Source organism: Anopheles gambiae, chromosome 2, assembly GCF_943734735.2.
Source record: "Anopheles gambiae chromosome 2, idAnoGambNW_F1_1, whole genome shotgun sequence".
Classification (NCBI taxonomy): Eukaryota; Metazoa; Arthropoda; class Insecta; order Diptera; family Culicidae; genus Anopheles; species Anopheles gambiae.
The window spans coordinates 92,338,570-92,355,161 of NC_064601.1; the positions used below are offsets into that span (position 1 = coordinate 92,338,570).

The following is a 16,592-nucleotide window of genomic DNA, read 5'->3' on the forward strand; positions in this document are numbered from 1 at the left end:
GATTCATGATGACGACGGTGGCTCTATCCTGAAACGGTTTCTTTCATATTTTACGTTTTAGTGCTTTTCGGTGTTGCTTGTGTTACTCTTCCTGGTGGAGTTAACATTCCTGGTACGCCTTTTCAATGCTTCATTCAGTTTTCATGTTTACTTTATATTTATATTTGCTCACTATTTTCTTTCCTTTCTTTTCAATTTTATGTTGTTCACACACTGTGTGTTCCCTCCCAACAAACCAAACGTTGCAGACGTGCTTCGCCAGGCCAAACACGGACAAAGTGATGATGAGTGCAGATTTGCAGGCAGAAAGGAGGAAGATGCTGGTTTAATGCATGCGCACGAGAGGTTCCGACCGTGCGAAGGAAAAACGGTCGCAACACAACATTATACTCACATACGGTAACGAGCACGCCCCGTGTATTACGCTTTAAAGTGCAAGTAGTAGCAACAATTACATTTGTGAAGATTATAGAGCAGCAATTTGCAGTGTTTGAGGATACTGTGTACTAAAGAAGGACGAATGGTATCAATGCGCGTACTACTAAGTATATTTTGTGTCTGTGTGTAAAGAAAAACGCTCGTAAAACACACACACTTATGCAGTTAGGCGATAGGCGCACCTGCTGCGAAACAAAAGCTACGAGAAACATAATAACATTTCTCTCAAGGTGTGCATTGTAGCAAATGGTTTCGTTTGTGCACTGTGTACTGGAATAATACGTGTCTATACGATGATTATTGCAAAACAGCACAACACAATCCCTGCCAGTATAATCCCTCACCCAAGAGCAATGCATATGCATGTTGTTGTGAATGTGTGTGTGTGTGGTAGGGCTTAAGTGTAGTTTTTCCTGTCATTAATCAACTGCATACGGTTAACGCGTGAAGACACAAGCGCACAGCTTCTAAATGCAGGCCATTTTAAGAAGTCTTCGTGTCGACGCGCCACACCTCAGTAGAAGGAGCAGCATTAGGATGAGGAGAGAAACACCTTTTTGGGGGAAAAGAACGATAATGAATAATATTAACAAAACAATTGGATCGAACACTTCTTCCCACAGGAGGTGTGAGACGTTTTGATATAGTGACAAAGGTATGTGGCAGGTGGACTCACATTTACACAGACCGTCAAGCAAGCATAATCGAATACCTACCCTACCCACACACATCTTCGTTGTACTGGAAGAAAATGCATTTTGGCAGGTGGAAATGCTGTAGAATGGTCCACAAAACTCTCCGTGTGTTATGCATTGTCCCTATAATTGTAGCACAAGCCAGGCTATAGAAACATACAATAATTAAAGTTTAAGTGAGAAAAAAAGAAGAAGGAGAGACACACACACTAGGCAAGCTAGCCAGGGAGAAACACACAACGAGACATACATTTAATGGGAATATCGTAACACAGTTAGTAACCATTTACGGGTGTGTGTGTGTTTGTGTGTTTGTGAAACAACATTGAACAAAAGAAAACATTATAAAGAAAACATTGTCTGCTTGTGTGATATGATATTTAGCGTTTGTTTGATTGCGCGATAGATGTACACGAAAACAGCGAGGTAGCGCGGCAGTAACAGTAAAATCATATACAATTGTTTGTTGCACACTGCACGCACACACACGCAGCCAATGTAACAGAATCGTTTGTGTGTGTGTGTGTGTGTGTGTAGCGGGTAGTGTACTAATAATATTATTGTAGTGAGAAAAAAATGGATCAAACACAAACGAAGAAAGGCTTACTATATAGCATGCCGGGAATGTTTCGATCCGATTACAATACAGTCCCTGCCGCATAAACGCTCCCCCTTTTTTTGTAATCGGAGCCACCTACTACTACTACTACTCCTACTAGTGTGTTGCTGTATTGGCATTAATCTCAGTTCAGACGAACTCTTGTACACACACTTGTACACTCCCTTTAATCTTCCTGCTAGAGATTTCGCTTGTGCTTTTCGCAGCTCGCAACGTGTTAATGCCATCATACGGTATACTGAAAGCATAAACAAAACTGGTTCGAAAGTGTTACGTTTCTTTCTCTACCGCAAGCCAGCAGATGAACAATCTATCCAACAGAACTATGCATAACCCGACTGCCACCCTGTTTGACAACTTTCCCTTAAACGAACCAACGCAACTCTATAGAACGGACAGCATAACTGGAGTATATAGTATACATTCCTAAAACATTAAATGTACAACTTATGAGTAACTCTTTCATTTAAAAAAAAAGTGAAAACCGTTTCAAACAGAAATACAAACGCAGGAAAAACAAAACACACACAACCGCAACCGCAAGAAAGGAGAAAATGGAAGCAAAACAAGGAACACTTTCGGTTTCAGAAAACAACCAAAGCCAACAGCGCGCAGCCAGTAAGCGCCACAACACAGACAAGGTTTACACAGGTGTTAAAGGTGTAGTGCATTATAATCGAACCATTGTATTAGTATGTGTGTGTGTGTGAGAGAGAGAGAGGTAATAATTATAAGCAAATGTAAAAATAAAACCCAATTGACAGTAAACCGATCTTGATCGCGTGATCGCGAAGGGCCAAGCGGTGGTGGTGGTGGTGATTCGTTGCCCCACTGCAGCATCATTTACCTACTAACAAGCAACCAAACCTCCCCAATGCATGAGTTTCAGAAATCTTCCACTCCAATTGTTTGTGTGTCCTTTTGGTTTATTTTAGGGAAACTTTAATAAAAGCATGGTGTGTGGTACATTGGCTTGATTATAGTATTTGATAACAAAACGGTAAAAAAGGCAACACTCTCTCTCTCTGACCTGTGTAAATAACAAATTGTGATTGTTGGTCATTATGTATTGGAATATAAAACAGCTGTAGCAACAAAGGGATTAGAAGAAGCAAACCGAAAAGAATGAAACAACGCATATTTGTCCACACTGCACACGAGACCTCTGTAAAAAGTGAAAAAGTGAAAAAATGAACAAGTTCACAACACAAAAAGCAAACTTGAAACGACACATGAATAAAACGAATGAGAAAAAAATGATTCAAAAGCGAATGGCTAAAAGAAGAAGAAGAAGAAGGCTGTTAGGAAAAGGCAATTTTATACGCTCAGATTTGTAAAATTGAATGGAAAAGAAGAACACGAGAAGCAGTCACAGGCAAAAGCTGCAAAAGAAAATGTGGAAATAATCCCTATTGTGCATTTGGGGCACAAAAGGACCCAATGAAAGGAGGAGAAGGATGAATTGGATGCATAACACAGTCACACGAACAGACCAGACCACACAGACACAAACACACATATTTGTCTTCTCGCATCTCGGAACACCAGGATCAGTGTGTGTATATACTTGTATAGTGAGAAATAGTGATAGTGAGAGCGTGTGTGTGTGTGTGTAAGAGAGAAATGAATTAAAGGAAAAAGAAGGGAAATTTCAAGCAACAACAAAAACACGAAACATTGGAAAAATGATGATGCAAAAGATGTACACAATCACACAATAAACATTAAAACAAACATAACAAAAACACACATACACACAATGCATGCAGTCCGTGGTGGGCAGGAAACTCAGCAAATGCAACACCCGTATGTATCAGAACACATATATACACACAATGGAAAATATATACATAAATTGAACAGTGATTGTACAAAATGTAAACCTAGCGGGTGAGCTTCCCTTTCCCATGCGCATGATGACATGAAACAGTGCTTTTTTTTATTAAACTTTTACGTAAAAGTGGTGTTAGAGTTAAACTCCAAAGAAGTAATTGTGTAAAAAAAACATCAGAAGGCAGTGATAATAAAAAAAAGGAATCATGTGTTCCCATACCGGGAATCGAACCCGGGCCTTCTGGGTGAAAGCCAGATATCCTAGCCACTAGACCATATGGGAGATGAGAACCGAGGCCCCCAAAGCACTACAAAAATACAACAGTCGTGAGTGCCTCTTCTGTTCGTGAGTGCTTTGATCGAATGGTTTGCCGGTTGAGTGTTTTTCGTTTCGTTCGCTCCAAACACTGCAAAATCAAACCCACAATAATGCACAAAATCCTCAATGAAAATGAATTTGCAAGCAAAAAATGAAAACAAACAAATAATTGAATGATTTTGATAATGACCTAAAAACCAAACCCATTAGGCTCGGTCTGCTTGCTTGTGGAACGTCCCAAAAAAAAACCTGTCGCTACGTTCCCCGGAAGCAAAGCCCCGCCGCGCCATATCGTAAACATTATAGTAAAGCCGAGGCATGATGATCGGGTTCGTGTTTTCCTTTTTGCTGGCTGTTGCCAACAATTGTATGCTTTAAGAAAACAAACAGAAAATCACTCAACAGAAGAAAAACCGGTCTGCACAGGAAATTTTACCTATTGACTGGTTGCATTGGCCGCGCGCCGCCGTGGAGCCGCACGTTGCCCCGCAAAGGCAACATTGGAGTTAAATTTAACTTTGACCTCGTTTCCAGCCATTGGCGGCTGTACGGGCGGCGACGGGCCTGTGCAGTAGCCTCATTTTTTCGGCACACAAATTAGGTGACAGTGTGGTTGCTTCTCGGCAAAAACGCGCTTCAATGCACTTAAGCAAGTGATGGGGATAGTGTGATATTGGGTAGACGAAGAAACGAATTATAAAATCCTTTCTACAATATTCTTTTAATTTAACAACTCCAACAAACTCCAAAAGACCCGTGTCCCTTCGTCGCCAAGGTAACGCACAAACCTACCCCGACCTTCCACGCGGGCTCGCAATCAATCTGTCAAACCAATAAGTCATCAGCGGGCAGGGTGGCCATGCTGTTATGTGGCGTGCACTCTAAAAAAAACCCCACCAGAGCAACCCCGTTCGATCGGTGCGCGATTGACAATCGATCAATTTCATTTCTGTCACCTTCGCGTACTATCGTAATCACCATCGTGTGAAAGATCCCTTTACACTTGATTACACTTCGGGCAACAAAATTTTCTGCAAGCCCGATCGATGTTTCGCGATCGCGATCGCCACTGCAATTAAAATGTAAATGCGTTACATCGTAGCGGGGGGTTCCCAGTGCGTGATGCATTCGGGGCAGAAACATCAAACACAAAAAAACGCAGAAATGTAGTGTGTAGTGAGAGCATCGGCACCGGGGAACACTCAGCATAATAATTATCAATTCGTCATAGTTCTCGTGTGTCCCTCATGGTGGTTTCCATGTGGCGGCACTAATTTAGCACAACCGCCTGTCTAATGCATATTTATGGCCCTACTAGCGATGGATGAGGAATGCATAGTTTTCATCCCTTTCCTTCCCCTTCACCTTTTTTTCTTTCTTCTGGATTGGTCACTACTGTTAGGTTGTAGAGGATCATAAACCCACCCCTCTTCTACCTCCAAAGGGGATGTGGCGAGTCTTTCGATACTTTCCAAACACACATGTTTTCCTCCCACTCCCTCCGGTTGTTCTCTGTGTGTGTGTGTATGACTGGTAACCTTTGCCGGGGGGTGTGTAATTTAAACAAATTGCTCCAGTTCAATGTGACACTTTTCTATGTGCGTTTGTTGTGCGTGCTTTTATGTGGCTTACGGTCGTTAAAATAATAGCATGGCCTCATAGTGTGCTTCCAGTGTGAAAAATTAGGTTTTTATTGTCACGAATTGTAGGCAGCAAGTGGGGGGGGTGGGGGTGAGTTAGAATGTTTTAGAACCATAGTTCTGAGACACTTTCTTGACTCTTTCCTATAGGAAATAATCTTTAAGAGATGGGCATTAGTGTCCTTTTTCCAATAAGGCAAAATAATGTAAAAAATCCAATAGGAATTTATAATGAGCGAACAGAATCCCCACAGCTATGAGAACCTCTGGAAAACCCTATAAGCAAACAAATCGTCGATCATTTTGTGAATAGTTTTTACATTGTATTTAGACATACAGGGCTTTTTTGCAATTTTTACTCTCTAAAGACTGTAAAGACTGCTTAAGAGGCTTCCATAGAAATGTATAAAGTGGTTGAACTCGTTTGTGTGTTCGGTCGATTAAAAAAAAAGCGATCCAAGCTCCTCCTTTTCGACAGTTCTGAAGTCAAATGATGCAGATTTCTGCAAACAAATTATGTTACTCCATGCATTTTGTAATAACTTAAACAAAAAAAGGATAACATCTAAAATTGACTTATCGCATTGGCGTCTTTTACGATATCATATGCCCGCTTCATTTCAAATAGAAAATTCAAAATTCAAATAGATATTTTGCATAACGTAATTTGTCTACTAAAATGCAATTCATACTCTCCATAACCCCTACAAAGTACCGCCAGTATCGCTGCATCTTTATATGCAATTCCTTCCCAACTAAACGATGCACAACTGCAACCGATCCTCTCAATTGGTGCAGAGCGGCATCCTCTGGTCAAAGGAAATTGAATCAACCTGCTTCTAACACGCGCTGGCCACACGGCCATCGGCCATATATCATCGGCCGGGTCGGGTATTGGGCGGCCCCCGTCATGACAAATTTAATATTAATTTAGTTCCGCGCGTTTGATAAATACCGTTCAACAAAGTGTTGAAGACACGAACAAATGCGATCGCCAATTGTGGACATTTTGTCCCGTTTTTTTTAAATAGATTTTTTATGCGCTTTTGCAGTGCATCTTGTACTCCCGGTGCACTCTATACTCTGCGTTATTTCTTTTGTTGCGCGCGCGGGCCAGTACTTTCTCGCGCACTACAACGCGCCACATTCGCACACGTGCGCCCTTCGTGTAGATCACGTTCAGCCCCGAGGTTGGGACACGGTGTGGTGTGTGCAGTGGTTCTGTAGATAAAATCGATCCCTTATGCATGTGCAATGTACATGCGTGTGTGTGTCTGTGTGTGTGTGTGTGTGAATGCGTAGTACTATTTGCTTGCCTCTTTCTTCGCTTCCTTTGATCGATCGTCAATCATCGTCAAGCGCGCGTGCGAAGAGGAAAGGGAAACGACAACCACCACCACCACCAGCACAGACACTATAGTGTGGCCATATACTACACAACAAACGCTTCGGCAACACATTCTGCCCTGCGCTGGGTTTGGCCGATCGTGTGTAGAGAGAGAGCTCGCCGTTTGCCGTTTTTGCGGCGCCCGGCCAGAACGTTTCGGTCGGTGTCGAAGAGCAAGCGCGCGCGCGTTTGCGGGAACGATCGTACCAACAAACCGCGAGTCTGCTTACGCGCGATCGAGTTTACGCATTTGTTTGCTGAAGATCATTACAGTGAAAGCGTTTAAAAAGTGTTACTATTCATTGAGCAAAAACAGGTTCATTCACATTCTCTATACGATTCACACATGTGACAGTGCGGGGACTTGCGAGCGATTCACGCACGGGGAGCTCTCGCTGCAAAAGTGTCACACCCTGCGTCACGATCACGGACCGATTATCGATGACGTCGACGACTGCGTGCGGGGTGTCTTTGTGTGTGTGTGTGCTAGTGGACGACCTTCACCCATCGGTCCCGTCTCAAAAGGTGTGCTTTGCCGTGCGTGATCGCGCACGCGTTTGTAGCAACCACGCGGGCTTCTGTTGCGTGCGATCGCGTCTGTTTGTGATGATGCTTGCACCACCAAGGGGCCTCACGTGCAATGACACGGCACCGCCAGCAGCAGCAACAGGTTCGAATGTGTGTGCCTACTGAGAGAGGCTTGGGATCTTTTCTTTATGCCACACGAGCAATCCCACACATTTCCGGTGCGCACGACGCGCTTCCTTTGCCTCGAAGGCGCCCACACATAGGGTCTTATGCTGAGAGAGCCCATTTCTGATACAGTTGAAGGTTTTTTGTTTGTCTGTACCATTGGAAAGAGACAGTGGTACGGTGTTTCCCAATCTGTTTCTGTTGACATAAGATCTTGCTGGCTACGGCTCGGATGGAGCTTTAGACGCCGCTGGGCTGCGTATGCTGTTGCGTTTCGTTTGTGCACCATGTGATGTGAACGGGCACTGCAGTTCAAGTGTTTGGGGATTGAATTTGCACTTTATTTTATGCTTAATTACCAATATTGAAACTGTATTTTTTTGGCTGTACTAATTAACAACCTCAGACTTAAATTTTAAATTAAATTTAGCTTCAATTTTGCAGAATTCAGCAAGCCCAAAGTCAACTCTCTTGCGCCAACATATGACTTCCATTCCCGTTGGAACTCTATCCAAACAAACTGAACACATTCTACACACAATACAGTTCCCCTGTGTGTATGTGTGTGTGTGTGTGTCTGGAGCGTACATTGCAACTCCCCATTGCTGGGCAATGCCAGCAAAGGGGGTTTTGTTTCTGCTTCTTCTCCCGGCTATTTTTAACCCACTAAAACCCCAAACCCCTTCGACCGATATGAACACGACCTTTAAGTCGGCGTGCCTGTACGTACGGGCCGGGAGAAAAAATCCCTTTTTTTCCACCCCTGCCCGGTTCTGTCTGGTTAACGCGCGACGTACACACACGTGTTTAAAGGTTTGCCGTGCTGCCGAAAATAAAACTACCGACCGCTTGACTCCTTTCTGCTTTGGACCGGGTGCTCCAACCGATTTCCCCCCCTTTTTTTAACCTTCATCCGAATTTGGCCTTGATAATGGCCACCGGAGTTGAGTGAACGCTTTTCCCTTCGTTTTTTTCTCATTTTCAGAGGGAAAAAACGTACCAAAACACACGCGCACACAGACACATCGGTCGGTCTTGTCTGTGGATGATGTCAATCATTTCGTTACGGAGGTTAAGCTTCCTTAACACCGCCCGGGGAGGACGCACGACGTAAGCAGGTTTTAAGTAGGGCAAAAACACACACACACAGGCCGCGCACTGTGCCAAGAAAAGAACGTGTCCCGGACCTTGTCAGGTTTAATTTGGCCGTTAAATGGTAAAATCGTTTCAATGGTTAATTTTCAACATTTCCAGTGAAAATCAGGGAGCAGGGAGGTCCCAAAATGTTTTAATTGCAGGGAAGGTTTTGTTTCTTTTTCAACCAAAAACCCTGACCGTGACATGTAAACAGGTTCAGTTTATTTCCACGCCACGGGAACATGTCCATTAGGAAGCTGGGGGGGGGGGAATCTTCAATTTTGGTGTTTTATTGTCTTAAATTGTGTTTTTTCTGCGCTCTAAATCTCATTCGCTCCACCTTCGCACATTCTTTTTCCCGGGAATTTAAGCTAACATAAACATAAAAGTGCGAAGAATTTAACGCGAGATCGCAGGAACAACCTCAGCATCTCAGAAACAAACAGTGTCTTGTGCGTGTGCGTGTGTGTATTCTACATAATCGTACTGTCCCTGTCCCGCCAGAAAGCATGGCCAGTCCGTTCTCGAACATACGCTACTCCACCCACCCAACCGACGGTGGCAACAACAACTTCCTGTCGCCAACGGAACCACCGAACGGTGCGATGCTGCCACCGCCACCGATCGTGCGGCGAAACTCCGAACTGCCGCCGGGGAAACGGCAACAGTCCCCGCTGAAATTGTCCATACCCGCCCCGAGGGCGTCCTTTTCGAGCGGCTGTTCTTCCGGCTCTTCGGGCTCGTCGGATGGATCGGCGGGGTGCAGGCAGGCGGTCACAGCTCCCGTGCTCGGCGGGCAGTTGCCCGCGTTTGCGGCCGCCAGCAATCCGCATCTGAACGAGTTCCATCACCATCATCATCATGGCGCTTTCCCGGAGTTTGATACGCTCGAGTCACCGATGTTGCAGCTAAGCCCGGGTGAGTGATGTACATTGGGTCAGAGGTTGATAAGGGAATGCATTTTCTGTAGTACAAATAGGGTCTACACATGGTAGAAACTGTATTCGTCACGATCAGGGATTCCCCATGCTGTTCGGCATTGGTTTCAAACGTCATAGATGAAGGCGGTTTGATGGTTGAAGCTGAATGAGTGATCAAATTACGCTATGTTTTACGATCATGCGCTTTTAAAAAGCCATCAAAGGCTGCTCTTGTCCTCTTTTGGATTGAATTGGAAGGAATAAGATCCTCTTACTTGTAAGAATAGCTTTTTACAGGTCAAGTCAATTAATTACTGAATAGTAAATATTTAAAAACTATAACAACATATGCTAAGAAACAGGTTAATTAACTTCAAAACAATACAAAAATGGCTAGTTCATTCATAAAAACATACCAATTTTTACATGTTCCCGTAGTGATCGGTAAAGTTGGCAAAAACCTGGATTCGTCGCCGATCCAACTCCGAACATATCTGAAGTGACTCCGGAAGGTAGGTCCCCCTAGCATTATTCGGAGCCATTCGGAATTGTCTGGAGTCGTATGGAGTTGTCCTTAGTCGTTCAGAGTCACCCGGAATTGGAGTCGGCCGGAGTAGTTATGTGCTCTCTGAAGCGCTCTCACAACTTCGATTCCGACTCCGGCAAAATAGGAGCCACTAGTTCCCTCCACAGTCGTCCGTAGTCGTCTGGGTCGTAGCCATTCGGAGTCGTCCAGAGTCCATCGGAGTCTTCCGGGGTCAACTGGAACCGTCCGATGCAATGTGCTTGCTATCAACCATTTCATATCGTTTCATATCGGAGTTGGTTCCGAAATTATTAGATTCGGATTAGAGTTGACTCCAGATTTTTGCCAACTTTACCCATCTCTAGTCTGGAGTCACCCGGAGTTGTAGTCGTCCGGAGTCGAAATCATTCGGAGTCGCCCGTAGTCGTCCAGAGTCGTTCAGAGTTGTTCCGTAGTCATCCGGATTCATTCGGAGTCGGTCGGAGTTGGAGCCGTCCGTAGTCATCCGGAAACGAGTGGTGTAATGCTTTTGTATAATCACTAATATGCCGTTGGAGCAATTGCTCACTGGAGATGAACCAATGGAGTTTGTCATCACTCGGCTTCAATTCATGTTTGGGACTCATTTTCACACCTTTCGAATCATTCCCATTGCTTTTAGTCGATCGAAAATGACTTACTGTAGCACTCCAACCGTCTGCTCGATGGTTTTGTGCACGATCTTCATCTAATATCGCTCGTAAGTTGTCCGTTCTCAAATGTTTGTGGCTTTCTTGAAATTTTGTTAGTTTTCTAAATCATTATTACCACTTTTAAAATGATCATGCTACAAACTTGTCAGTACTCCCAATCAAATGTACAATGGTCTAGATCTATACTAAAATATTGAGAAACATGGAGAATATCACAAAATTCCGATCAATGCTGATCATTATCATTTCGAAATGGAAAAGAATAAATTACTCTTAGTCCCTTTGATCACCTTCAATTCTTCCTTTTTCAATTTTGACACTTAGTAAAGATCCCTTTGGTCCTATTTCTTCACTCGCCAGACCACTCACCGATCATCATGACCCAGCTACTGGAAGCGACTAGCCCCGGAACGGCCTCCAGCCAGGGAAGCAACGGATCCTCCATCTCTCGCCTGATGCGCTTCAGTCCCGGGCTCCATCATCATTCGGGCACCATCTCACCCTTCCCATCCGAGGTACGTACAACAGCCGTGTGCCAAACAATACAAACAAACAAAAAAGAATGTCAAAACTCCTAACACAGCTTCCGGTGAGAGAGCCCTGCCCAGCTGCCAGCCAGGTCGACTAGTAATTGCACTTTAATTACTATTTACATAATTTCTCCATCGCCGCCCCGCGCGCTCTAAATGTGCAAATAATTGCCACCCGGTGACCTCCGCGCACACTCCGCCCCCCCTTCACCCAGGTGGTACTTTTGGAGGTCGCGTCACGTCACGACTGTCGCGCGGGGGGAAGGTTGTACAACGACAGAAGAAAAAAAAAACCCTGCCCCTTACCCCTCCCCCACCTAATCGATGCACGATCGATCATTTTATCTCTTTTCACGATCAACCGGTGCGTGCGAACGGGGCCACTCGGGGCCCCCGTGGCCCGTTCCGATAATTAGCCACCCCTTTTTTTTGTTGAAGCATAGGACATGGAAATTAGGCCTAATTTCGTTAGCAAAATGGCGTATCATTTTCTCCGCAGACCGGCACAGGACAAAAGTTCGCACTGCCCATGTAGGGGAGTCGGTGTGTTTGCTTAGTGCGTGGCAAATGATGGCCATAAAGCGCTGTTAGCGGTTGGCAAAAATGCAGGGTAGTGTACCCTTGTGTTTTTTTCTTCTTCTTCTTGTGCTAAACACTGCCCTTAAGGGCTCTAATTGAAAACGGACAGAGCGCTGAAGTGACTCGGAATGCATTTTTACGACCGAATGCATGCACGGCACTTATCTGCACTGCTAGTGTGGACGTTTGACGTTTGATTAAAGTGTACACTGGGGCAGTGTGCAACTAACTAACCTTCAGCGAAATAGCAGCGCAACGCTAATGCCTTTAAGCTGATGCAAAGCGCGCAAGCGGGTCGCGTATTAGCCAAAGTGCATCGTACAAAAAAGCCTGAAAGGTTGCAATTATTTGTTTAAAACGTAGTGAGCAATGATCGGAAATGATCGTACTTGAACGTTTTGCTAATAATTTTTTAGAACAGTATTCATTCATTGATGTTTAGGTAGCAAGCAGGTGATCGGAAGTGATCGTACTCTATCGTTTGCTTATTATTTGAAGTAAGGGAATAAGGGGCTATATGGGTATGGAAAGGATTTTCATGGATAGCTTACCTCTAAATAACAGTATTTGTACATTATTCTAAGCTTATCGTATATTTTTAAATTATTCGAAGACTTCACTACAGCGAATTACGGGGGCAAAATGGTTCCCAATAGCAGCGCTTAACGCATTAGCTTTGGTGAATGGTGTCTTGTAAGTTGAAATTCCTCTTAAATTTCTAACATGCAAATGCTCTTTTATGAAAGAATGCTGCATGCACTCCTATGGCCGTCCGTTCCCGTGCCATTCGATGGATAAATATAATCTCCATAGCCTTGTGATCGGCAAATTACGAAATGGCGGTTCCTTGACCTTCTATTCTAGTTCATAGAACTTGTACATATCTTTATACTTGATTCATGGCTCTTTTTTATTGAACTTTTGCCGTATAATCTAAATCATTCAACCTCAAAGATAGTCAAACACAGCCGCAGGCCTCATCCAGTGCAATCTGTCTTGAGAATCTGCTCATTTTTAGATTATTTCATGTAAAGAGCTACATCAAATACCTTATTTTCTTCCCAAAAATAGAGCCAAATATGTCTAACTATTTACAGGGTTTCCCACGAATTATTGGTGGGTTCCCATCAATTTTTGGTAGGTTCTCATATTTTTTTGGTGCGTTCCCACGATTTTTTGGTCGTTTTCCAGAATTTTTTGGTCCAATTGTATTGATATCCTATATTATATATTGATGATATTTGAAAAAATAAATTATGGGAACGAACCAAAAATCTATGGGATACAACCAAAAAATCGTGGGAACGCACCAAAAAATCATGGGAACTGACCAATAAATCGTGGGAAACCCTGTACAGGGTTTTCCACGATTTATTGGTCAGTTCCCATGATTTTTTGGTGCGTTCCCACGATTTTTTGATCGTATCCCATAGATTTTTGGTTCGTTCCCATAGTTTATTGGTGTTTTCCGATTGGATATCAATACAATTGGACCAAAAAATTCTACATACATTAAAGCTATTAGAGAACCATCAAATCACATTTCTATCCATTCCCAATCAATATATCTCTGATTTTCTAACTGAAAAGATTATACTTTAACCCCTCAATTCCCATTGACTTGATTGAAAAGGGGTCCACTTTGCCCCCCCCCCCCCCCTTCCTATACATTATTTAATTTAAGAACACAAGCCTACGGTCTTTCTGCCTTTTTTGCGGTCATTGTTGTTAACCAAACCACCACCACCACCTTCCCTCGGGTAGCTTTGTTGCTGGGATGGCGTGTCGCTGCGGGAGACCTCCACCTTCATCATGCTGACACACACGTGATCGATACGCATGCGACTGCACACACGCCGGTGCATTACAACGCGCCGCGATCGAGCGCTCGCGGTCCCCGATTGTGCATAAAACAAAAGAGCAAAAAGAGCAAACAAAACAAACTAATCCGTGAATGGCGAGGAGCAGAAAGAAGCGAGACAGATCAGAAACAGCCATCGTAAAACAAATCAATTGTGATCATACATTCATACGAACTCACACACACTTTGCGTGCAATTGGCTCATCTTCATTCCACAGGATGGATGGCGACCGATAAATGGACGAGCCCGCGACACGAATCCCCCCTTTCCAGTACACAAGGGAATACAATACAAGTGGAGAACCCAACGCCATGCAGCACAGCATGGCGCGAACAAAAATGCACCTCATTTCCTGTTTGCTCTCTGTTTCGCTCTCTTTCTCGGCCGAGTAGTTGGCAACGGTTTCGCGATGCTCGTAAAACGTGACCGTGCTATTTTTAGTCATTCCGAGCGTAGAGGGTGGTTTTTTTGTTTGTTTGACTATGCCACCGCCCCCCCCCCCCCCCCCACTTCCCTTGGATGACCCTTGCCGTGGTGCGTCCTGAGGCACCAGAAGGGGAAGTCGTGAGGCAACTGCAACTGTGCCGTTTGAAATGCTTGGTTGGGTGTTTGATGAGGTTGGTAAGCCCCTTCCGTCGGGTCGGTTCATTATTATTGAGCCCTCTTCACCTGCCACCCACCACCCTGCTTCGAGTGGGTGTTTGATTGACAGACCTCCCAGTCCCCGGCTTTAAAATGGGACAGAAAGGAAGGGAGCGAGGGTAAAAATGTATTGAAGACAATCCATCGTAATCCTTTCAATACACCGGTTTCTCTCCTTGTTTAGCCTATCGCACCTAACGCAACTTGGGTCCTATTTACGGGCTAATGTACTTTAATCATGCTGCAGCGCTTAATGTGTCTTGCCCGTGCTGTTGATGGTTAATAGACAACCACACGGTTTGAGAAACGCAATATTGTCCAACCTTAGGTCTGGTTTGGTGTGTCTGTGATGCAGCTGAGACAGAGTCCCCCCGCAATAAAGCCATAACAAGTACACCCCCGACCAAAGGGGCTGGCGCCTCTGGCTCTCGTCGGGCTGGGCCCGGCTATTTCCAGACCGTATTGCCAGCCGCACTCGAACAACGTGACAGAGAGAGAGAGAGAGAGAGAAGGACTGGTGCGTTGTAATTGTGGCCTTCTCCCCTCTGTCCCCCATCTCGCACCTAACGCCTACGCGAGATTTTGAAGTACTTGAAGTACGTGAGATCGGTTGCAGTTCTTCCAGCAAGAAGCAAGAAAGGTTGAAAATTATTATTGGCAAATATCGGCGATGGCGAAGCTGGCAGCAGTATATTAGCTGCTGACAAATGGGTACATTACACGGCCACCGGGAGAGTGATCTAGGAGGGTAAGGGGCATTGGGAGGTGCTAAAACGAGAAGGGCTATGTTCTTTATAGTTTTTTTGAAATAAGTATTTCAGTAGAAGAGTATCTCTGTGCAGACAATCTCTAAGGGTAGACGACTTCTTCTTGATGTTGATGCTTGAAAGTGTTGCAGAATGATTGGACCACTCCCCTGTAGCAGAATTAATAGTCTTAGGACCTTGAAAGCATTGCGAGAACGAGATTCGAACCCCAGATGTATGTCAGTCTCGGTCAAAGTAGGCCATAAATAAACCTACTTTAACACAAGCTTTACAATTCTTGCTCCAAGTTGGCATCGTTGAACTTCACACAGTTTCAGTTCCTTATAATGAAAGCTGCTGAAGACACTGTATTGATTCTTCAATTCGAACTCGCTAAAAAAAAAACATTGTGCCATAAAAGAAGCAGCATTCTCAACTGGTTACTCAAAACCGAACCTCATTCTTCCAATTGCGAATATCCCGGGTGTCTGCACAGCAAATTTTCTCATCCTGCTTCAGTAAAGTTTTTTACTGAAACGGTTCAGTAATAGAATATTTGACTGATTTTCAGCATGAATGTCATGTTTTTACTGACTTTCAGCAAAATAATTTACTGAATTCATTTCAGTAATACGCATTTTACTGAAAATCAGTAAAATAAGTGTCAAATTAGTCGTTTCACTGGATATCAGTAAAACAAATTACTGAAAATGCAGCAATTCATTCTGTCAAATCGACCTGTCAGTCAGAACATCAAAACAAAACAATGCCGTACCTACTTGCTCGTGATGTGCAAAAAGTTGATTTTGTAGGCGCTTACAGCCACCCTGGTGAAATTTCAGGTGATATTTCGGCTTACGGGAGTAATTTAAAACAATTGGCAGCCGTGTTGGTGTGTAAAATGTTTGCTACTATCCACTGTGCTTGCTGAAATTGCGTGGTGTCTGTGAGCGCTTACTGAACCATCTACACTTGCGGCGGCAAAATACAGTATAAAAACTGTATAAAACAACATAAAACATGTATGAATATGAACTGAGGGACTGGCAATATCTGCGCATCAATAAAAACTCAATTTAAAATAAATATTTCGTCATTTTTTAATCGCTACCAACTACTGAAAAATCAGTAATATGAGAATGGCTTTACTGGGATTTCAGTAAACGAGCTGTCATTTTGGTGAGCACCGGACATTACTGAATGATTCAGTAAACATTCTTTTTACTGAAAGGATTACTGAAACTTCAGTTAAAAAAATGTCAGTAAAATTTTACTGAAGTTCAGTAAAAAAAGTTTTCTGTGTGGTGATGATACCCTTTTACGGTAAACCGGT

At 43.8% G+C, this 16,592-nt stretch overlaps 2 protein-coding genes and 1 non-coding gene across 4 annotated transcripts in view; 2 read left to right on the forward strand and 1 right to left on the reverse strand.

Annotated features, from left to right (window-relative positions):
• Positions 1 to 7,242, forward strand: part of LOC1276565 (serine/threonine-protein kinase NLK) — an 80,825-nt gene extending 73,583 nt beyond the window's left edge. Inside the window, exon 9 of the mRNA XM_061644619.1 lies at positions 249 to 7,242. Coding sequence (XP_061500603.1) covers positions 249 to 282 — 34 coding nt within the window. The 3' untranslated portion in view covers positions 283 to 7,242. The remainder of the gene's footprint in view (positions 1 to 248) is intronic.
• Trnae-uuc (transfer RNA glutamic acid (anticodon UUC)) lies at positions 3,797 to 3,868 on the reverse strand. The gene has a single exon. It is a non-coding gene; the product is annotated as a tRNA-Glu (tRNA).
• The window catches only part of LOC1276568 (NAD(+) hydrolase sarm1), a 45,563-nt gene continuing 36,049 nt past the window's right edge, over positions 7,079 to 16,592 (forward strand). The window contains exons 1-3 of one of the 2 annotated variants that reach the window (XM_061644573.1): positions 7,079 to 7,247; positions 9,133 to 9,679; positions 11,260 to 11,414. In XM_061644573.1, the coding sequence (XP_061500557.1) occupies positions 9,271 to 9,679; positions 11,260 to 11,414 (564 nt within the window). In that variant the 5' untranslated portion in view covers positions 7,079 to 7,247; positions 9,133 to 9,270. Of the gene's footprint in view, positions 7,248 to 8,384; positions 9,680 to 11,259; positions 11,415 to 16,592 lie in introns of those variants that run through there. The other variant, XM_061644574.1, reaches the window with a different exon arrangement.